This window comes from Lepidochelys kempii, chromosome 11 (genome assembly GCF_965140265.1).
Source record: "Lepidochelys kempii isolate rLepKem1 chromosome 11, rLepKem1.hap2, whole genome shotgun sequence".
Taxonomy (NCBI): domain Eukaryota; kingdom Metazoa; phylum Chordata; order Testudines; family Cheloniidae; genus Lepidochelys; species Lepidochelys kempii.
In genome coordinates this window covers 38193844-38217019 of record NC_133266.1, presented here as the reverse complement: position 1 = coordinate 38217019, position 23176 = coordinate 38193844, and the positions used below count along the sequence as shown (strand labels likewise).

At 42.0% G+C, this 23176-nt stretch overlaps 1 protein-coding gene across 5 annotated transcripts in view; it reads right to left on the bottom strand.

Annotated features, from left to right (window-relative positions):
* CERS6 (ceramide synthase 6) overlaps positions 1-23176 on the bottom strand; it is a 317612-nt gene that overhangs the window by 7490 nt on the left and 286946 nt on the right. For 3 of the 5 annotated variants that reach the window (XM_073305741.1, XM_073305736.1, XM_073305738.1), the window contains 3 exons: positions 22592-22698; positions 3293-3449; positions 2249-2272 (listed from right to left, as the gene is read on the bottom strand). In XM_073305741.1, coding sequence (XP_073161842.1) covers positions 2249-2272; positions 3293-3449; positions 22592-22698 — 288 coding nt within the window. The remainder of the gene's footprint in view (positions 1-2248; positions 2273-3292; positions 3450-22591; positions 22699-23176) is intronic. The other 2 variants (XM_073305737.1, XM_073305739.1) reach the window with 1 other exon arrangement.

Here is a 23176-nt window from a genome sequence, read left to right as displayed (position 1 = left end):
TTCTTTAAAACAAACTGCAGGGGACTGGACTAGATGACCTCTCGAGGTCCCTTCCAGTTCTGATTCTACAGATTAGGTATAACACAGAGTAAAGAATGAAAATAAGATGGCATATGTTGATTACCAAAATTAGCTGGTAAATTACAGTCATAGTTGATTACCTCATTAGCTCAAATGCACCTGATGAAGATTATTGCTGGTTGAAAATAAATTGAATATTATATGGCTGCTGACTAAATTATTAACATATAGACCTCACTGAAAAAGAGAACTTGTTGTATAAGTAGTTGTGACACAGACATGCCCAGACAAGTATATTACCCCAAACCATCTTCTCAATATTTCACCAAAAGGGGAGTCATGGATAGTCTCTGCCGAAAGCAAAGAACTACTGATTGTCACAGTTATTGAGAGATGTTTGTACAATTTTAGAGCTATGTAACATGTAGAATATTGTATTCCTACTCTGTTGAGAGTGAAACCTATCACCTGAGATCTGACCCATTCAACATGAGAAGGGACAACCGTGGACTGACCCGGTTTGTATTTACAGTCTAGGCCAGATACAGTCTTCAGCATTTTCAAAGACAAGAGAACACCAATAAAAGTCTCTGAACAGGGGAGCCGTGGGTTGAAGGACAATTGTCTGTAACTGTGTAAGAGAAGAAAAAAGAGGACAGGGAGGATTACGAAGGAGTGACTATGCCAGCAGGGGTTATCTCATGAATGTTAGGTCCCAGCTTTCTAGACTACAAGTGCTGTTTAGCACTCATTTGGATGTGAAATACCTTATCAGACAGGAAAGTAACTTAATAACTATAACTATAGTAACTATAGTTTGTGTCTTATATTTTTCTTTTACCTGTAGCCTGATGTTTCCAAATCCTTTTATGTGCCTGTATTTTGAATCTTTATCTCATGCTCTCGCAAATAAACTTTAATTTGGTTTTACTATAGATACATCTGAGTGCCTCGTGCTAAGAAAAATGTTGAACTGAGATGAAACTGGTGAAGTGGAGGTGAACTGAATGGAGGCAGTGGATTGGTGTGCATTGAGGGTGTCCAGAAGATAGGGAACTTGGTACTCCAGAGTAACAGAGTGGGGTCTGTAAATTGCTAGCTTGCAGAGGGAAAGAGCAGCGCTTGTATATCCTGGAGCAGCTTGTGTTGCCAGCAGCTAGCTGGTGGCTGGAGAGAGTTTCTCCTTGTGGGCAGGAACAAGACTCCCGCCCGCTGTAAGCAGGTGGTAGTGATTCACCCCAGACACCTTGGGTAACCCCAATAAGCGTCCCAATAGTCCAACTCAATAAAAAAAAATTAGACTATTATAACAATGATCCAAATTGCAAGAATGAGAAAAAAATGCTAGGATACCACACTGTATATTTTCTTGTATTGTATTACCTGAGAAACAGAACAGTATGTGATCATGTAAGTTAACATTGCATTGTTGAGAGCAGAGTTAAGTTTGCAGGTGTATCCTTAACCTTAAAAACAATGAGAAATCCAGTGGCACCTCAAAGACTAATCTGTAATTTTCACTCCATGCATCTATGAAGAAGTGGGTTTTTTACCCATGAAAGCTTATGCCCAAATAAATCTGTTAGTCTTTAAAGTGCCACCGGACTCCTCGTTGTTTTTGTGGACACAGATTGACACGGCTACCCCTCTGATACTTGACATCCTTAATCTTGTCATTTCCTTATTTCTGAATGCTTAACTCTGCAGCCTTAACAATGTTTTAACAGTTTTCTTTGACGGAATTAATTTAAATTTAAATTCAATTCTTTAGGTAGCTGACATGCACTGAAATGCACAACCTGAATGGTGCCAGAGCAGAGGGTTAGGCTACTCTACAGTCTATGATGTTTATTTGTATTACAGTAGCTAGACACCCCTACCAAGACTGGAGTCCTTTGGGGTGAGGCTCTGCCAGTGCTTAATTTGTAATGAAAGAGGTGCCGGGGCTCAACCAATTAAGTGCTGGCGCTCATGCAATTTTTTTACTTTCATAACGGATGCGACAAGCCTAGAGGTGCCAGGGCTCAGCCCTGGCAAGTGTTGGCACACAGTAAGCACTGAACACTGCACAAACACAAAGTTAGAAACAGTCCCTGCCTCTAAACACAGAGCCTAAGCAAGAAGCAGATGTAACAATCAGAAGAATCAGGGAGGAAGGACATAGGGAATAGCAAAACATAGATTTGTATGCATGCGTCTTTCGCGCAGCAGAATCAGAGAAACTTACATGCAAAGGGTTCCACTTTCCAGCCTTCCAGGACAGCACAAGGAAAAGGATAAACAAGTAGAGTAAGGAAGTCAGAGTATTGCTGGTGTGAAATCAGGATCACTGAGGCTTAGAATTGCTAAAGCAGAGGTGTCCCAACTGTGGCCCTCAAACAAAAATCACAGACCATGGCAGTACACATCTTTAATACAGAGGGGGCAGCAGATATCAGGTGGGCTCAATCCAAAAAGGAGCTGCACACTTTGGCCGCAATCTCGTCAAGCAGTTAAGCACATGAACAGTCCCATTCATTTCAGTGGGACTACTCACATGCTTAAAGTTAAGCACATGCTTAAGTGCTTTGCCCCTTGTTAGTCCGCACCCACAGACAGGATGGCTCGGCATCTTGATTTGAGTAGTCTGGACATATTGTATTGCTTGTAGACACTGTGAACCACACCCCTGTTTTTAAATAGAAGGGTGGCAACAATGTGTTAATTTTGTACAAAGAGGCATGGCCCTTTGGCTCCTGGAAATATGGCCCTTTGTTCAGCCAAAAAGCCCCTGATGCTTAAGACTGTAAAGAGTTCAGACCCACATCTCTGCCAATTACCAAAGAGGCAGCATAACAGGTTTCAGTTAATTTTATTGTTCTTCTCAATTGGGAGGCAGACATTTTTCACCAAATATTCTATGAAAGGAAGTAAAACAGAACTGGCAGAATGCAAACAAGTGCTATTTACACAGCTCCTATATGTGTAGTGGGATTTGACACACCTATTTTTAAAAAAGGAAGCATTAACCACAACATAATCCTAGTCTTAAAAATGCATGTATTTGGAGTTCACACATCTTGTACATTTGTTATCAAGGAACAAAGCTAGTAAGCGTTCCATTAAAGGAAGGAAAAGCATATCACAATACAGCGTCTGTCCTCAAGTCTGTGTTTTGGGTCAGAAAAAGAACAAATCACTGGACAATTACTAAGTGCTATTTACTAATTTTAAAAACGTTACAAACAAAATGTTTACTGTAAAACATCAGACAGTGTTTGTGTCACCTTACCTTGCCTCTGGAGATAGCTTTATAAGCTGCTTTTACGATTAGATAAGACCAAAAACAGTGCAGGACTTGAAGTACTATGAGCAACATGTTAAAGAACCACAAGGCAGGAAAATTGCCCAAAGCTTCATACAATTCAAACAGCATTGTGTTCAATATCCTAAAAGAGAGAGGGAGACAAAAATACTTACATTTTGTTCAAGTCAACAATAATCTAAAAAGGAGCCCTTTTTCTAATTAAGATGACAAATATTTGATTAGATGGTATCCACACACATATTCAATTCTCAGATTTATAATGACAGACTGAATAGCACTGGAAGAGGCGTGATAAAGCGTCATCTGTGCCTCTGTGTCTCAAGAGGTAAATGACTGCATAACATCACCTTCACTATTTAATTTCAACCAGCAAACACCACATGTAGAAAGCAAAAGTACTACACTTCCTCCCCCCCCCCCTTTTCAGAGCTGGTGAGTAACCAGACACGGGTTCTCTCTAATACCTCTTTATCCTGGACAATCCCAGGGGAATGACAGATTCCCATTCTTCAGATTATTTTCCTCCTCACATAGAGTATACCCTTTCCACCACGTCCATCAGAGGCTAACAATGAAACACTTAAACAAGAGGGACACCTCTCACTTCCAGGTAACCTAATTCCTCTGAGGAGGGACCTTAAAATCATACTATGCCTGAGTACAACATAATGCCACCAACACTCCACCCATTTTACCGGTATAATAAAATGACAGTTTTCCCCCTCTCTGAAAGGGATTTGTCTGATTTGGAGCAAAAAGATATATAAAAAAACAGTAACCAATACTTGCTATCAGACACTTCTTACGACAAAGAACATTCAACAATATGGCAGTAAATTCATTATTAGAGCATTTGTCAATACTATTTACAGCTCTGTTAATGTTTTTACTGTAAATTCCTAGTCTTGACATGAGCAAAGCCTGCAGTGATGGTCTGTTGATCTGAACCTGTACTATGAGACAATTCAAGTAATAAGAGACTTCAGCACTTGTGGTATATAAGGCAATAGCATACCTATGATAGGACTCAGAGTGTAATAGGAATTAACTCATTCAACACTTGAAAACTAAAATAGTGCTTGATACAATCTGGGTCATAGTGAAGAGTGAGGCAACAACCGAAACTAACAGGAGATTGGGCAATAATAGGATGTAGGTAGAAGAAACAAGCAGTACATATGGCAACATATGGCTATCTAGGAATGCTTGATACTTTCGGGAGTCAATTAAAAAATGAAGAAGATCATGAAGGTTTCTGACATCCCTTCTACTCTATACCCCTGCTGCTATCAAAAGTATTGGAAAGTTCATTGCATTTAGTATTTAAAAAATTAACTATCACTACATAGCCAGCAGATGGCATATTTAAGCAAACTAACAAATGCACAGCTTTCAATCTGCTCTTGTTATGCTGTGTTTAGAACACAGAAATCTAGCTAATGTCCTATAGGGCTTTAGAAAAGTTCAGATCTCATTCTCTCGGACTATACCATCAGACTGTGTTTGAACTTTGACATGTCTCGTATACTTCAAGAATTCTTTTTACCTAATGACTGACGAGGTCACTATTTTCCCCAAAAACGTGTGTGTATAACTCCGTCACTATTAATGGGAAATATTCAAATGCAACAAGTACACCCTCTAGTATTTATGATTTAATTAGGATAAAACTGTTTCCGTTAAAATTAGTAGATGGTTTCTAATAAACTAGCGTAAGCAGATTAGTCTTAAAGCTGTAGAGCATCAGAATGCTGTTTTGATTCTATTTAACACTGGTCTTTTTTTATTCCTGGTCCATCCCTTATACTAAATTGTATCTGCTTCATAAATCTTACAATACATTTTGTGAGAGAGGGTTGTTTCATTGCTTCATTATACAGTCTTACAATTCTTTCTGTTTATGGCATAAACATTAGAAAATGAAAGTTTGCAGTTAAGGCTAGACATTTGGCACATGAATGCTGTTACTAGCTAAGATTTATAGTCTTAGCTTTGTGCAATTTGTTCGGTCAACAGTAGCGCTAAATGGCACAGTAATGTCCCACTTCGTAATCCAAGGTGACACACTCTATGCATATCAAAACATAGCTTTAGTCATCTTTGCTTATTTCATCGGTAGTTATTTCAGTTCTAAATTACAATATCAAACTCAACTTTTAAAATAGGCAGCTCTTGCATGTAAAGTTAATCTCCTTTTTGATGTCTAAAAACCTACACATTCCAGAACTGTAAAGAGTAGTTATGCTGCACCAGGGATGAATATGGCCCATTCTAACAAAGTCTGAAATCTTAAGAAGATAGAGAGGCCGTGGAGAGCATGTCTGAGGCCTAAAGTAATATCACTGCACAAATGAGTTACCTGCTGGATATCAGGGATGGGAAATAAGCATCCATCAAAAGATCAGAACCCTCTCAGATCTGCTCATGTCTGACAGATTGAGGAACAAAATAGAACTTTCCAGTAAGTGTCTGATATGGCTTGCACAAAGATTATTGCACTGACTACTCAAAATGCAATTCAGTGACATGACACAATATGGTAGGCACGGGAGAGACAGCTGGGTCTTTAAAGATAATCGTTATGCAATTCAAGTACGTAATGAGAAAGAGAAATAGAATATGAACATAGAAGACCACAGAAATATCAGACAGGTAAAAAATTGGTTTATGCCCAAAAGAAAGAATATCCCATTTTGGAAGGCTATGTAAATAGGGATCAGCTGGTTAGGTAGGAGTGAATATGAAGGGAACTGGTTCTATATTTAGATTTTCAGGGCAGGAGACAGGCAAGGCCACTAAATTCCCCAAACCACCCTTCCAACTTCCATTCTTCAGAAGACTCATTTGAAACATTAATCATATACAATAAACACTAGACTAAAACAGAAAGCCTTCGGTGGCAATCGCACAACTAGGTTAGTTCCGGGTAAAATTTACAAAGGGGCCTAAGGGCCAGATTTTTTTTAAGTATTTAGGTGCCTAAAACTGCAGTTAGGCACCTACTGGGATTTTTAAACGCACCTAGGTGCTTAACTCTCAAATTTTCACAAGTGTCCACTGATTGTGGAAGCCACCATTTTTTGTCTGCCTGACCTGACACCTTGAGCTTGGTTTCCAGAGGTGATCTGGTTAGAGCTGCTGGAGCTCTGCACTTGTGAAAATTATGCCCAAGATGTCTCAAGCTGGCCATATAAAAACTTAGGCACAAAAAAATCAGAGACCACTTCTGAAAATATGGCCCGAGGCAACTTGCTCCTGCTTCTGAGCCAAAGGAGGCAGAACCGAAATGAACATTACTGTGAGTAGCACTAGCTTCTATGGTGTTTCCCAGCATATAATATACCGTGTTTCTAGGGAAGACTGCTACACTGAAGGGCTGCTCCTCATGTCTACCTTCCTCCTGGCCAGTCATTTTTCCCCAAATTCACTTAGCGAAAAAAAGGCACATGTTGCCATAATGGGGCAGCCAGCAGTTACGCGGAGATAGGGGAGAGCAAAACGGGGAGCCAGCACACCCCTGTGTGTGGCTCATCTGCCATTTCAGCATAGTTGTCCTGCTTTTGCTTTAACACTTCACAGGAGTGAGACATCCTGCAATACCACACCCACCTCATAGCATATCGATAGCTAGGTATAAAAGCAAATGTAATTGTAACTTAAACCTTCTTACAAGCGTGTTCAATGATCATGTCAGTTATTTTTCAGCAATGATTGTTTTGTCCTTTCCTGGATTTTTTGCCTTAAAAACATTTCTATTTACTCTTCCACTTCCAAAAAAAGAGAGCTGGAGAGTTTCCTTGCTCCAATGTCTGAGGCTAGTCAATATGAGCAGAGAACTGGAAGTCAGGACTCCTGGGTTCTATGTTTGGCTATTCAAGTAACTTGCTGTGTGATCTTAGGACACTCAGCTGAGTTCCCTGTAAACTGCGTGGCTGCGCAATGGCCTATTTAGTGTTGCCCAGACACTCAGGGAACCTGCCCAGCCGGGACCTGCCACAGCCAGGTGAGGGGCATCCACCCCCGGCCCCAACTCAGCTCCGGACTTGCTGCGGCCGGGGAGGGGTGGCTCAAACCCAGCTCTGGCCTAGACCTGCTGGGATGCCCCGCCCCATCCCCAACCCAGCCCTGGAGCTGGGGGAGGGGGCCCATCCCGTGGTCCCAGCCCCGGAGCTGGCACGGCGCCTCTCCCCCCAAGCCCAAGTGCTGCATGGGGAGAGAGAGATGGGGGGAGTCCTTTCTCCCTGCCGTAGCCCTGGAGCACCCTCCTGCAGCCCAACCCTCTGCCCCAGCCCTGAGCCCCTCATTCCTGGTCCCACCCTGGGGCCTTCACCCCCCAACCCTCTGCCCCTCATCCCCGGCCCCACCCCAGAGCCCACACACCAACCCTCTGCCCCACCCTCGAGCCCCCTCCCACACTCCGAACCCCTTGGCCCCACCCCCACCACATGTATTTTGTTGTGTGCACCAATATGAAGGTGATGTGTCACACATCAGCTCCACATTGGTGCACACAACGAAATTCATTCCACACATGGGTGGGAAAAATTAGAGGGAATACTGACACTCAGTACGCCTTTGCCTCAAGTTGCTCATTAAAATGGATATAATAGGACTTTTACCTGCCTCACAGGGCTGTTGTGCGGCTTCATTCATTCATTAGTAAAGCACTTGGAAGAAAGGAAGAACAGTAAGGTTGAAAAAAATAATGTTGTGGGAGGCAAAATACTCCTCAGCCCTGTCCAATCTAGACTCACAGATAAGGCAGTGGTCTCTCTCTTTACCAGCTGGAAGGATGTGGAGAGACAGATTCTCAGTCTTTTCTAATCTCTATAGCTTCCATGGAGCATTCAAACGTAGTTAGTCAATAGTGTAATGATTCAATGCACTTTAGCATTATTGACAATCTCTGCTCCCAACACATGCACAATATACGCAATACATGGCACCCCAGAACAGCATGTTTGCATCAGTTATTTGTGCCAGAGAAATATCTGCTTAACCCCAACTCCGCAGTATCCCAGTTAAGTTAGAACATTGGGCACAGCACTATTACTACCTCTATCCCCTGTCGTGCACACTAGAACGCACTGAACACCAGACAGAATTACTGCTATTAAACTCTCTTCTCTTGGCCAGCAGACTCTGTTCTACACTTTCAAAAAAAATATATTAAATCTGTTAAACTTAATTATCCAACTGTGCTCTCAGCCTGAAATTGCCTTCCTGAGTCAGAAGCTTGAAGGAGTGTGAAATTTTCAGCTGGACCATCATAGGAAGGTGGGGATAGAATGAGATGTGTAGGTGTGTGAGGGGACAAGAGATGATAAGTTCCCCTCAGCTGACAATGATTATGACCTATCTTCCAGGTAAGAGACCAGTTTCTGTGGGGGATCACCCTGTCTTTTTACTATGATTAGAACTGAATGGGACCTATCTCAGCTCTCACAATTTCAACTGGGTTCTCTAGCTATTTGTAATGATCCAGACCTCGGTTATAAGATAATTTCACACATGTGTTAGGGTGAATAGAATTCCTGACCAGGCTCATTTAAGATGAGTTGCCAAACTTCTCCTGAAGGCAGTATGAAATGAAGGGCTCCTCCCCAGGATAAGATTAACCACTAGATCCAAGAAGCTGGGGTCTACAGCACTGACCTGCCAAAGGGCCTCAACCAGCAGCTCTGCTAAATATTTCAGCCCAACAGAGCCAGTACTTAAAGGCCTGTCTTGCCAATTCTTCTCTCTTCTGACTGGCTGCTCAGCCGCTGCTGTTCCTTTCACATCACTGCTTTGAAGGGACACTCTTTGGTTCTTGCTGAGTGGAAGGACCAGCTGGTTTCCCTTTCCCTTTCAGTCTCCCAGATTTTGTACTCCTTTTCTATGCATGGAAGTGGATCTTATGCTAGTAGTCAGAGTATGCAAAACGAGAACAGAGTGACAAAGATCTAGCATAAGCTGACAGTAGTTGGATGGTCCAGTTACCCACAGAGTATCAGTGAAATAGTGAAGACCTGAGGGGAAGGAGAGAGATGGAGTACCCAATGGCATTGCAATGGGGCCCTCGATTTGCTTGTCAGCCCTGTTCACGGTCTCTACTTCTCTGGTCAATGAGCTCCAAGTCCTGGACCAACACAAGGAACATAATGCTGGAGCGGGTCTGACACATTCTATCTCCTAGACAGCTATTTGTGTGCCAGCTCCAGTGGTGACATCTGTAACTGTGCAGGAGGCCCCAAGGCAGTATAAGGATGTTCTCTGAGCTGGCTTCTGTTCTTTGTTTTTCTTTTCATCTCACTCTCAGGTTTGCACAGGCCCCTGAAAACAAAGCAGGCACTGCCTATTCTACCAGCTCAGGGCCAGCTGCCTCCAACTGGCTATTTCCATGGACATCTGTAACTTTCACCATCCCAAATGATGTTGGTGATGCTACCAAAGAAGCCAGTTAATCTGTCTAGCTGAGAAAGAAATCTGTGCAGATAACGCAGTAAAAAACACGCTTTACAATTATTCAAGGCCCTTTTCAAGTCAATCCAGACCCTGCCAGGCTCCTCCCTGTTTGGGCTATGTGCGTACCTGTAGTTGAGATGTATCAGCAGCCATTTAGGTGAACAGTTCCAGTTTTCCTTTCTCTTCTTTCACCGCTGCTACCCCTTTCCAACCCTTCCTTGTGTATTAGGACAGAATTCTACCAGTGACAAAGTAGGTGACAAAGAGCTCCCACAAAAGTGAAGGTAAAGCTGACTCTGGGAATGACCCAGAGCTATTAAGGCCAGGGGCCCTAGATCAGTTATACTGCCTAAAGCACAGAGATCTGCTCAGCCTCCTCTAGAGCAGAGGGCAGTATGAAGTGAATATATTGCTGCTTTATCAATAGCATTAGAAACATACACACACAGACAAATTCTGCTCTCATTTACACAGGTGTAAATCCAACAGAACCCTACTAAAGTCAATAGAGCGTGTAATGGTCCTCACTCAGGGTCTGGTTGGGGAGTGTGACCTCATGGTCATGACGACAACCGCTGACTGCCGAGGGGGTTGTGGGGAGGGGATCCTGGGCGCTCCCACTCCAAAGGGCTCTGACCTAGGGCCTTTTGGGCTACCAGTGGTCTGGCAACCAAGGCTGCTTAAGGCGGTCTTCCCTGGGACACTTTCTTCTCCTCCTCCCCTCCCCTTCCCAGTCAGCTTAGTCCAAGGCTTTCCCCTGTTGGGGAAGTCCAAACTAAATATGTAAAAGTGCGTTACCAATGTCCAGGGTCCACAGATAGGGGAGAGGGGTATACTTCCCTCTCTGATTGTCTCTGGCGTGGGTCCTCCCTTCCCTCAGGGAGGGCCCCTTTGGGCAGCTGTGTCAGAACCTTTAGGCTTCCCTCTACTCTGTGCTGCTGGACCTGTGGGCTGCAGGTCTGCTCACCTCCAGCTCTGCCACCCAAATGAGCTAATTCCCAGTCTTAATTACTCCAGCAGATGGAGCACTTGCTGCAGGTGTGGTGGGACAGAGCTGGCTGAGCCCAAAATAATTCCTTAACCCCTTGGTGCCCAGTGTGGGGTTTGCACACCCCATCACAGAGTGTCTCAGATTTACATCCTTATAGCTAAAAGTAGAACTTGACCCATAGCTTCATTTGATTTTGAGTCACTTGTCAGATGGAGAGGGAAATCAAAATGAGCAATGGACCAACATGTACCTGTGTTTGAAAGCAAGTGGTCATTCATGAGTAACAAAAGAATTTGGCTCAGGATCTTAAAGAAGCCATGTTGCAGCATGATCAAGTGACTTCTGAGTTGCTCAATGTGCTTCAGTGCTGTCACATAACCACCAGGGGTTTTGACTCTGTAAAGTACAGACTCCTGTGTTGTGCAAGAACAAATCTGACATTAAGGAAGTGACACTGGCCCCAAGGTGGGGTGTCCAATAGGCATCCTGAGGGACAACTGTGACCTACAATGTCTTGCCATGGGACTTATATGTAAGTGCAGGATGAGAACAAAGATGATCAAAAGCAAAATTTTTATTTTTTTTGTTAACCTATTTGTCATAAATATGAAGGGAAGGGTAAACCCCTTTGAAATCCCTCCTGGCCAGGGGAAAGCTCCTCTCACCTGTAAAGGGTTAAGAAGCTAAAGGTAACCTCGCTGGCACCTGACCAAAATGACCAATGAGGAGACAAGATACTTTCAAAAGCTGGGAGGAGGGAGAGAAACAAAGGGTCTCTGTCTGTCTATATGTTTTTTCTGCCGGGGATAGACCAGGAATGGAGTCTTAGAACTTTTAGTAAGTAATCTAGCTAGGTACGTGTTAGATTATGATTTCTTTAAATGGCTGAGAAAAGAATTGTGCTGAATAGAATAACTATTTCTGTCTATCTTTTTTGTAACTTAAGTTTTTGCCTAGAGGGATTCTCTATGTTTTGAATCTAATTACCCTGTAAGGTATCTACCATCCTGATTTTACAGAGGTGATTTCTTTACTTCTATTTACTTCTATTTCTATTAAAAGTCTTCTTGTAAGAAAATTGAATGCTTTTTCATTGTTCTCAGATCCAAGGGTTTGGGTCTGTGGTCACCTATACAAATTGGTGAGGCTTTTTATCCAACATTTCCCAGGAAAGGGGGGGTGCAAGTGTTGGGAGGATTGTTCATTGTTCTTAAGATCCAAGGGTCTGGGTCTGTAGTCACCTAGGCAAATTGGTGAGGCTTTTTACCAAACCTTGTCCAGGAAGTGGGGTGAAAGGTTTTGGGAAGTATTTTGGGGGGAAAGACGTTTCCAAACAGCTCTTCCCCAGTAACCAGTATTTGTTTGCTGGTGGTAGCGGCCAATCCAAGGACAAAGGGTGGAATATTTTGTACCTTGGGGAAGTTTTGACCTAAGCTGGTAAAGATAAGCTTAGGAGGTTTTTCATGCAGGTCCCCACATCTGTACCCTGGAGTTCAGAGTGGGGAAGGAACCTTGACACTATTGAGGAAGATAAAAGTACAAACAAATACGCTGCACATTTATTTTTGATAAATTAACCACTAATTATCTGCAGACCTGGGCTTCTGGCGAGATGCCAATACAGTCTGACTGTTGCAGAGTTGGGCACTCCTGTTTTAATACTAATCAGCAACAAAACATCTTTGCAGAAATCACAGAATTGCCACTGAGACAATGTTATTTTAAGCCCCATATAGATCAGTAGTGCTTTCAGTTATTTAACTAACATAATGCAACAGACAGGAAATTATTCATGTTTGATGTAGTGTAAAAGGAGCCATTCTGATCAAGCTGTCTATTGTGCTGAGTTCAATTGTGCTTATCTATTCACCCAATTTCTTCTCACCAATGGCTCCTGCCTACTAACAAATTTGCAGTCACTGGTATGAACACTAATATCTCCACTCTTGTTGACAGAACAACTGAAAACACAGAAGGGTCATATGCACCTTCACAATCAAAGCGCATATCTCAGGAGAGCTTTTCTACAGAGATTTGAATAAAGGAGGATTTCAGATTCCCTGGCAGAATGCAATTATACTCAGCAAAATGTTTTATCAGTAACGTGTTCTGCCAAAACGCATGTGTATGTGTCTGGGATCAGAGCACACAGATCGAGGAAACGACGTCATTTATATTTCCAAATCTGAAAATCTTTAAGAACATATTAAAAGCTTGCACAGACAGCACAGAATTCATGTCAAGAGGCATCTGTTTCAGGGTTCGTATTAGTCCCTGCATAAATGAAAGACTTCGTATATGATGTGTGGGGCCAGATTGTCCTTAGTTTTTGCAAGCGTGTGCAGGGACAGAGTTAAAAAAACGCCTTTGCCATACCCATTTCCTCTTCCATGCTTCCTCTTGGCACTAAGGACAATGACAGTTACTGAATGCAAGAAACCTTAGGAAATGTCCCCTCCATTGCCTCAAGGGAGTCGGGAGGAGGCAGGGTTAAGGACCCATCTATAGAGCAAGTTAGACACCCCAGCAAGATGACTGTACCACTTTCTCCCAATAATCTTCTCCAGTGTAACTCTGTGCTGCCTCAAACCAATGCAGTAATTCAAGACCACAGTCTAGCCCATGGTATTTTGCTTCCAGAGTTGTTTACACTAGAATAACTGAATCACCTGCAAGACCCTCAAAGATCGATCATATTAAACAGGAGCGGTTCAATGCATAAATTAAGAGAAAAGCTGTCAAACATATGATCCAAAGGTTACATTCTTGTTGGAGAGTAATTTTATCTACTTGCTAAAGGACTTAGACAAGCAAACAAAAAAAGCATCCTCACAGCTGACCTCTGCCACAATCTTTGCCCCCTGAGCTGGCCACAAGCTTTGCCTCCAAATCAAACTACGCAAATTAGTCCTAACAGCGTCTTGTTTAACTTGACCAATTAAAAGATTATCTCCAGCTTTACAGATAGCATGGGTCAAATTCAGCTCTGGTGCAACACGACTGAATTTGGTGCTGAATTTAGCCCTGATAAGTGTTTTGGCTCTAATGGCCTATTCTTAGCCAGCTAATAGAGGAGCTGTGGCTACATGGTTATTGACTGTGCTGTTTGAAAACCATTTACCAGCTCATGCTGGTAAGTGACGTATCGTGTGGTGACATTTCTGATACTAAAACTATGAATTGTATAACCCACATGGGCACTTTTCTGTTACTCTGGGTTAGGAGATTAGTTCCTTGCAGTTGACATATCTCAACATAAATGTTGTAACATATATTTTATTGATTCTTAAGTGATCATATATGGGATTTCCTATCACTAACATTACACTGGTATACATTTCGACCCCTGCTTGGGTAACCCGACTCCTGCAAAACGTGCTCATATCGCCACAGTCTTGACAATGTTGATCCCTGCAAGGATCTACCTAGACCCCAATTGCACTCTAAGGCTGCTCACAGTCAAATAGCAGCACTGTTCATATTTTATATTGCTTCTACAGTACTGTGAATGTACAATGGGCAAACTGCACTGGACTAGTAACAGGTCTATGTCCTGAAGATTTATAATTTAAAGGCATGGGGATAGGAAATGATAGGACAGAACACCACACAGAATTCAGCACATGGTCATTAGAGAATAAGCAAAGCTTAACTAAATAATACAAATGTTAGCTGAGAAATTCAAAGCATCAACACTCTAATGCAAGTCTATGGTGCTACTCCAAGAAGTATAGTAAAGTAGCCATCTTCTAGAAACAGTCAAGTAACGGTTTCATATAAAAGTAAATTCTGAGTCAACTTTGGATTTTTTTCTCTCCTTTTCGCAAAACCAGAAAACGTAAATTCCTTTAGTCTTGGTCTCTCTCTCTAGGTGGCAAAGCTGTCTCTCACAGAGCTCCCCTCAACTCCAGATTAGGAGTGTATAGTGGAATCCATCGCAGTGGATGTGTGAGAGCAACCCTGATAGCCGTTGGTCATCAGTATTCTATTTATTCTCCAGCCTTCAAACCTCACTGATCACAGTGATTTAAAAACAGCACCGCAAATACGTCTGGCAGCAGCAAGAAGGTGAATGCCCCTTACTTTTTCTTGAGATATTTACACCCATCACAATAATTCTCAGCCCAGAGTGCTGCGGTAATTCTTTCTGTCCTATTGCATTTTAGAAAAGACACTATTCAAAATAATTACAACCACCCCAAAGTCCCAAGAACACTGACTGAACAATCTGTCCCTGCCAATAGAATGTGTTATTGGAGCCACAGAGAACAATCTGTATGAACCAAAATTGAGGCTAATAAGGATTGACTTTGATAAGTCTGATGATACTCTTTTTATTTAAATTTTGCTTGTATGCTAACACAAAAATCCAAACCCAGAAACACTGAGAAAATGCCACTGGTTGTTATTTACATTACAACCTTTCACTGGTGAATGACATTTTTAACTTTTGCATTGGTTAATTTCCCTCTAGGAAAAGCTGGCTTAGGGCTAATCTAAAACTGCAGAGGCTCATGTTCTGCTTCAGACAGTATCTGAAGCTTTGAACTCTCAAGAACCCTAAACCAGTCAAAGGGATAAAATAACCAGCCTCTGTTAAGGGCAGCGTCAGCTAATACTTCATCCGAAGCAGACGGGATGACAATGTTACAAATCCTCTGCTAAAGAATATAAACAAGAGTTTATTCAAGGGAGAAGGTTCAAGGTGAGTTATTTATTTAATTCACCGAGCCTCTTTTTTATCTTCGTTTATCCATGAATAGTTTATTACTTCCTCAAATTTATTCATTATTCAAAATTGTTTGCCAAAAGTTTCCTTTAAATAATTCTTGGCCAATAGCTGGTTCATTAACTGTTTGTTGTGACTACAAAATATCTGAAATTCAAGCAGCATTCCTTAATTTTGATTATTAGTTGTAAGTCCAAGGTCTAGTGCTATTGTTTCTGCTCCTTGAGAGAATGAGTAACTCTGTAAATCAAGTTCCTGGTATGAAAACTGTTAATTAGTCATTCAAATCTGCTGCCTGAAAATACAGAATAGTTTGCAGAGTTGTTGTAGCCGTGTTGGACCCAGGATATTGGCGAGACAAGGTGGGTGAAGTAATATGTTCTACTGGACCAAGCTTGAAAGCTTGTCTCTACCAGCAATAGAAGTTGGTCCAATGAAAGATTTTATCTCAGTTACCTTCTCTCTCTAATAGCACCAACACGGCCACTAATTTCTCCAATTTCTCCACATCTTTCCTGAAATGTGGCACCTAGAACTGGATACAATAATCCAGTCTTGCTTACAACACTCCTGCTAATACATCCCAGAATGATGTTTACTTTTAATGCAATATCTGTTGACTCAGATTTAGCTTGTGCTCCACTATGACCCCCAGAACTGCAGTACTCCTTTCTAGACAATCATTTCCCATTTCATCTGTGTGCAACTGATTGTTCTTTCTTAAGTGGAGTACTTTGCATTTCTCCTTATTGAATTTCATCCTAGTTACTTCAGACAATTTCTCCAGTTTGTCCAAATCATTTTGAATTTTAATTCTATCCTCCAAAGCACTTGCAACCCCTCCCACCTTTGTATCGTCCACAAACTTTATAAGTGTACTTTGTATGCCATTGTTTAAAACATTGATGAAGACATTGAAAAGAACCGGACCCAGAACTGATCCCTGCAGGACCCCACTTGATATGTGCTTCCAGTTTGACTGTGAACCATGGATAACTACTCTCTGGGAATGGTTTTCCAACCAGTTATGCACCCATCTTATAGTAGCTCCATCGGGTTGTATTTCCCTAATTTGTTTATGAGAAGGTCATGTGAGACAGTATCAAAAGCCTTATTAAAGTCAAATTATAGCACATCTACCACTTCCCTCCTATCCGCAAGGCTTGCGACCCTGTCAAAGAAAGCTACTATTAGGTTGGTTTGACACTATTTGTTCTTGACAAATTATATTACATACCATATAACATTTCCAAAATGCTATGCTATTATTTAATTAGTTATATCCTGCCACCAGTGAACTAGGACCTTTACAGTCAGATCTGAAGACAGAGGTCGCGGCCCTAAAAAGCTTGTAGTTTAGACTGGCAACGTAGATGAGGAGGTAGAATGAGAAGGTAGAAACACTCAAGGGGAGAGGACATTGAGAAGCTAGGAACACAGTGTGATTGAGTGGTGATGTTAGACAAGTCTTGGTGGTTACACAGCGTTTGCATGGATTTTGTTCTGACTTTTTTTTGGTGGGGGCGGGGGAGAGGAAAGGGTAAAAAAGTAAAGGTTTTCAGTCACCTAGTTCAGCTGTTTTCAGCCTGTGGCCCCTGGACCACTGGTGGTCTGCAGAGAAGTGGCTGGGCACATGGTGCTGGCTCTCCTCCTATCAGGAGGCCTGTAGAAGCAGCTGTAATCAAGAAGAAGGAGGCAGCTTTGATGCAGCTAGTAGTAACTACTCTACAACAGGAAACCAAAGCAGTCCCTAGGGACTAGTGAAACTGAAGTTGCCTGCAGGAGTAGAACGCTTGGAGACACGGGCCATGCAGTATATCCAGGAGTGGAGGAAGACAAAGAGATCGATGCCTGGACAGCACGTGCAGGGGAGAAGGGGACCAGGCAAAGGAAGACAGGAAGGGGGTGCATGCACAAAGAAGGAAGGGAGGAAAATAATAGATGGGAGGGGAAGATGAAATTAAGAGTAAAACTGACAGTGGGATTAACTTTTTCAAACAAGACAAACACTTATCACATTAAATACACCCAAAATAAACAGATCAGATTTGTTACAATGCCATGTAAACAATTGCTAGTTACCTCTGGAATGGTTATGTGATTACAAACGGATTCTGGAGACACTCTCTATTAAAATGTTGCCCATGCTGTGAAAAAGTTTGGGTACCATTGACCTAACATTAAAAGATTTTCTATGGCATACACTCCTGTCAGGTATGAATTAACTAATCCACAAAACACTCCTGTAAGGTATGCAAATAGCTCATTTTACTGATGGGGAAACTCACACCACAGAGCAATTAATCTTCAACAGAATGCCTTCATTCTGCTCATGCAATGATTAGCTTTGGCACAAGTTAGTTGATTTTGGATTAAGAGGATGTGCCAAACTTCATCTGAATCATTTAACCTTGGTTGGCTATTTTCTCCTGGGAAAGCTAACATTACAATATAATTTGAGAGTAGAAAAAAGAAGAGCTTCAACCTACTTAATGACAGGTTTCAGAGTAGCAGCCGTGTTAGTCTGTATTCGCAAAAAGAAAAGGAGTACTTGTGGCACCTTAGAGGCTAACAAATTTATTTGAGCATAAGCTTTCGTGAGCTACAGCTCACTTCATCGGATGCATTCAGTGGAAAATACAGTGGGGAGATTTATATACACAGAGAACATGAAACAATGAGTGTTACCATACATACTGTAACCAGATTTCAGAGTAACAGCCGTGTTAGTCTGTATTCGCAAAAAGAAAAGGAGTACTTGTGGCACCTTAGAGACTAACCAATTTATTAGAGCATAAGCTTTCGTGAGCTACAGCTCACTTCATCAGATGCATATCGTGGAAACTGCAGCAGACTTTATATATACAGAGAGAATATGAACCAATACCTCCTCCCACCCCACTGTCCTGCTGGTAATAGCTTATCTAAAGTGATCATCAGGTGGGCCATTTCCAGCACAAATCCAGGTTTTCTCACCCTCCACCCCCCCACACAAATTCACTCTCCTGCTGGTGATAGCCCAGAGTGTAACCAGAGTGATCACTTAAGGTGAGCTATTACCAGCAGGAGAGCGGGTGGGGGGGGGAGGGACGGGGACACCTTTTGCAGTGATAATCGAGGTAGGCCATTTTCAGCAGTTGACAAGAACGTCTGAGGAACAGTGGGAGGTGGGGGGATAAACATGGGGAAAAAAGTTTACTTTTTCCACCCCGCTCTCCTGCTGGTAATAGCTCACCTTAAGTGATCACTCTGGTTACAGTGTGTATGGTAACACTCATTGTTTCATGTTCTCTGTGTATATAAATCTCCCAGCTGTATTTTCCACTGAATGCATCCGATGAAGTGAGCTGTAGCTCACGAAAGCTTATGCTCAAATAAATTGGTTAGTCTCTAAGGTGCCACAAGTCCTCCTTTTCTTTCAACCTACTTAATCTAATTTAAAAACATTCATAAGACCCTTTACAGATTAAATTTTGTATTTTGAGAACATTATTTTGTTCACTGGCATTGGAATAGAAAGAAAAGAGCATTTTAAATTACTCCTCGGTTAACGTGATAGCTCCAGTTTGTTAAATAAATATAACAAGGCTTCAGTGCAAGTGAGCAATGTAATGTTATGTTGAGAGCATTATGCAGAATAATCTAGAATTTAAAGCAGCACTCTTATAGTTAAGAGGCTGAAAATGTGTACATTTGACTTCATCTATCTGGTAGCAAACTTTTTTTTTTCCCTCTTTAAGCAATGCTTTATGTAAATGCTAAAAACCTACATTTTGCACCAAATGATGAATCACTTTCCATGGGCATGCAAAGCCTGTAATGCATCAGAACCGGTATCTAAATTTGGACCTATCCTACAATGGTTATAACTGACATGGAAATAGTTTCCAGATTTTAAATACATTTTTTAATACTATCTCTCTGGTAGTGGTAAATTAGAATGAACCCAAACAATAGTTTACTGATTAGACAGGACCTACATTATATTGCTTTATCATCTACTTCCACCCCACTGGCTAGTCAGCAGAGAAAATATGAATTAATTAATAGTTCCAGTTCTAGCCATCATCAATAATACTGTGCCTTCCCAGACGAGAGCAACTCCCGGCATATTTTTAAAATGGCTTTTAAATAAAATGACAATAACAATGATTATTCTGAGTTAAAATGTTGCTGTTCTTAATTGATGTCTGCAAAGCATTTTAGAACATAAAATTACACAAATTACACAAATTCTAAGTAAGAACACTACTACACAGTAACAATATTGCAGTGACATCTATTTCTACCATGGGCTTCACACTAGGAATAAATATGATCACAGGTGGTAAGCTGATTACACTATTGTTAAAGCAGCATGTTTTGCTGGCTCCTCCCTCCTTGCATCTGGCCATGCCCTCTACTGTAGTCTGCTGCCCTCTTTAGCCTGTTAAGTAGCACACAGGAGTTGCTTGTGGCTTTGCAGTGAAAGAGGATGCTACCATATAATGACCTTCCTCCCCCCACACCCCCACCCCCATTGCCACACTTTTTCTCCCTACTGAGCTGGGGCCTATGTCTTTGCTTCAACAGACCTGGATTCAAATAAGGCTTTGATCAAACATGAAATGTTGTTCTCATTTTAGGCATAAAAGGATATTGGTGCAAAACCACTGCACAAAATGGTAAGAATGTAAATCTGTGCTCAGACTGTTTTTGACATTTGCTAGATAACGTTTTCTCTAACTCTAGAATTCTGTGTCTAATAGCAGGGCTGGTGTGGTCAGACAGAGGGAGTTGGGTAGGAAAACATACAAAAAACTTCTGTTTGTATTATGCCTGGCTCTCACCAGTTATGTCAGGTCATTAATTTAATTGTGAACTATAAAAGTTTGCCTTATGATTAATGTGAGAAGCCCATCAATAATTCCAGTTTTTTCCTTAGACTTTGCTGTATAGTGTGACATTTGGCTGGAGTGCTCCTGAGAAATTTGTCAAAATTGTGAGAGGTTTCATTTCCTGATTTTCAACCCAGATTGTAAACACTTCAGGCTAACTCCTGCACTACCAAACTCTTGACCTGAGTGGGATTGTGTGGAGGTAAAGGAGAGGCAGAACTGCACCCTTCTTATTTTCACATGCCTTGAGAAAAACATACTCTGAGTAGCTACTGTCAGTTAAGAGAAAACTAATGAACTCCCCTGAATTTGTGCACTTTAGTGAATACTTGGAAAAGAGCTTTGGGTGAGATCAATCTTGATCTCATACAAAGCGAGCACTCTGCAGTGCTCTGGTAAATGTTGTTGTTTGAAAAGCATAACAGTCAGACATCTAAAGCTGGCATTCTCCCCTTGGCTTTTCAAATACCATAGAGCAGCCTTTAAAGTGTTATTGAAGGCCTAAAGTGATGGCTAAACAAACTAGGCAGCTATCTACTCAAGGAGTGTAAATCTGTTATTCCTTATGTCTTTGCTTCTACAGACCTGGATTCAGAACATTACAGACAAAGCAGGAAATCACACAGAGGAAAATGCACTCTATTTCCATTTGGAGCAGTACAGAGACCTATCCTGTGTTCAAACTGAACCTTACTATGGACAAACCCCCAGAGCCACAGTCGTCAGAGGTGTATCTCTTTTGGTAGAATTTGGCCCTCACTGTTTCCACAATTTAAACAGAAATATGGGAGGATGAAACCATATAGAAAATGCTGGCTCTGCTGCACATCTCGTAGCACACAGGCGGGAGAAATCTGTGTACTCCAGCTACTGAAGTCTAATCTGTGACTAAGAAACCTTTGGTGGCAGAAGGGGGAAGAGGTAATTTAAAAAAATAAGTCCATCCCATCCTCAAAAATGTACTGAAGGCTTTAACACAGAGTTTGGGTTTCTGTTGGGTTTGTTTTTTAAATCTCCGGGGTTATTGAATTCATGGGGCTTCTCTGGCTCAGAGTGCAGTGGTCAGCAAATCACCTCTGGACTCCCTGAGCACTAGGGGAGTCTTTTGCATTTCACAGCTGATGAGATGACTCCCAAAAGGTAACGACTTTATCCTGCCTTCATATTAACAAGCCCCCCAAGAGATCTCATTTTACTGGATTGGGAACTGATCTGGGGTGAGGGGAGGGGTTGGTATTTGTGTAAGTCAACCACATGTGTGATTAAGTAATGAGCTTTTTGTGGCTGTTTCTCTCTGCAGGATCACTAAGAATTTCTGCTTACCATAGCATCCTGGCATTAACTGTGCTCTCCAAACACAATGGACAAAACTGTTATTCCACCACATCCCCAAACTATCCTGCCTGACCAGATTAGTTTTTTTTCTGGAACACCAATTAAGAGTCTGGGGTCATGAACGCAATGAGGTGGTGTTGGAACTTTCTCACCAACGCTTCTCAAGGGCAGGATGCTCACTTTATAATGGGGCTGCTCCTTTCATGTGCAAGAGCGTGAGACGGTATTTCATACTGCAGCTTTAAAGAAATCTGGAAAGGACTCTCCCTTGGCACACAGCAGTGCTACTTCCTAATTAGACAGAGGGTTTGCTATTGAGAAGTGAAAAGATTCCGCTCCCCCCGAGCACATACATTGCTTCCACAGCATATATACTGCTTCCCAGCTGCTTTAGGAAAAAAGAGAGGCACGGGGCATTACAATCCTGCATGGCAGCAGCACCGCCATCAGGCCAGACTCCTACTTCATTTGTTTTCTGTGTTTTTCCTAAGACAATGAAAGTCGTAAAGCATGTGCTGAAAGCCAACTAGCTCCAACCTCACCTATTGGTCTCTGCTTACAGCACCTAATTCTTGGCCCCCTACCCTACAAAGGCAGCTGCACACTTACCTGTGGCTGTCTTGTCTCCAGCCCATTCCTGCTTTTAAACCAGGTCAGGCCCTGCCCCCTAACCTTTACTATCTAGCGAATGTTGACCGCCATTTTACTCTATAGCAGTAACCAGCTAGGATCTTCTCTAATAAGGGCATCTAGTTATCTCTGAAACTTTTCTTTAATGCTTGTGAGATACAGTCCAGTACACACAGCTGGCACTCTACCGTAATGCATGTATTTCCAAACTAGTCTAGGGCCAAGTATCTGAGGAAGGGGGCATGCTTACTCACCACAAAGGATATATGCCAAGCCTACTGACGATGAAGACAACGGCAAACATAAGGAACAGGAGGTCACTCAGTTTTTGACACTTGCAATAGTTTGCCATTTTGGCAGCCTGCAAAAGAGGGACAAAGAGTGTTTACTCCAGTTATAACAACAACTGCAAAAGTCTTACACTGTGCATGAGCTGTGATGAGCAATTAAAATGCAAAGGAGACAAATTTTGATCAAATACATTGTTCTGCGATACAGTGACCTTGCTTCCTCTCTGTCCTGGAGTTGGTCAATTTCTTCAATAAGAAAATCCAGTAAGTGTTGCCTCTCACCTCTGCTCTTTCCCACCCAACTGTATCTCCCACATCATTCCAGTTTCAGACTCTCAGGTATCATTTGTAATCAAGGGATTAGAAATGTCCTCAGGCATCTCCCTTTGCTCCTCTCTCTCAGCTTTTAAGTACATTACTGTTTTCCCAGCCTAATGAAACACCCCACTGCCCCCCGACTGCACTTTTTCCTTCAGCTGCTGCCCATCTCCCTCCTCCCCTGTGGTCTCCAACCTCCTTGGGCCTACTGTCTATAAACATTGCCTCAAT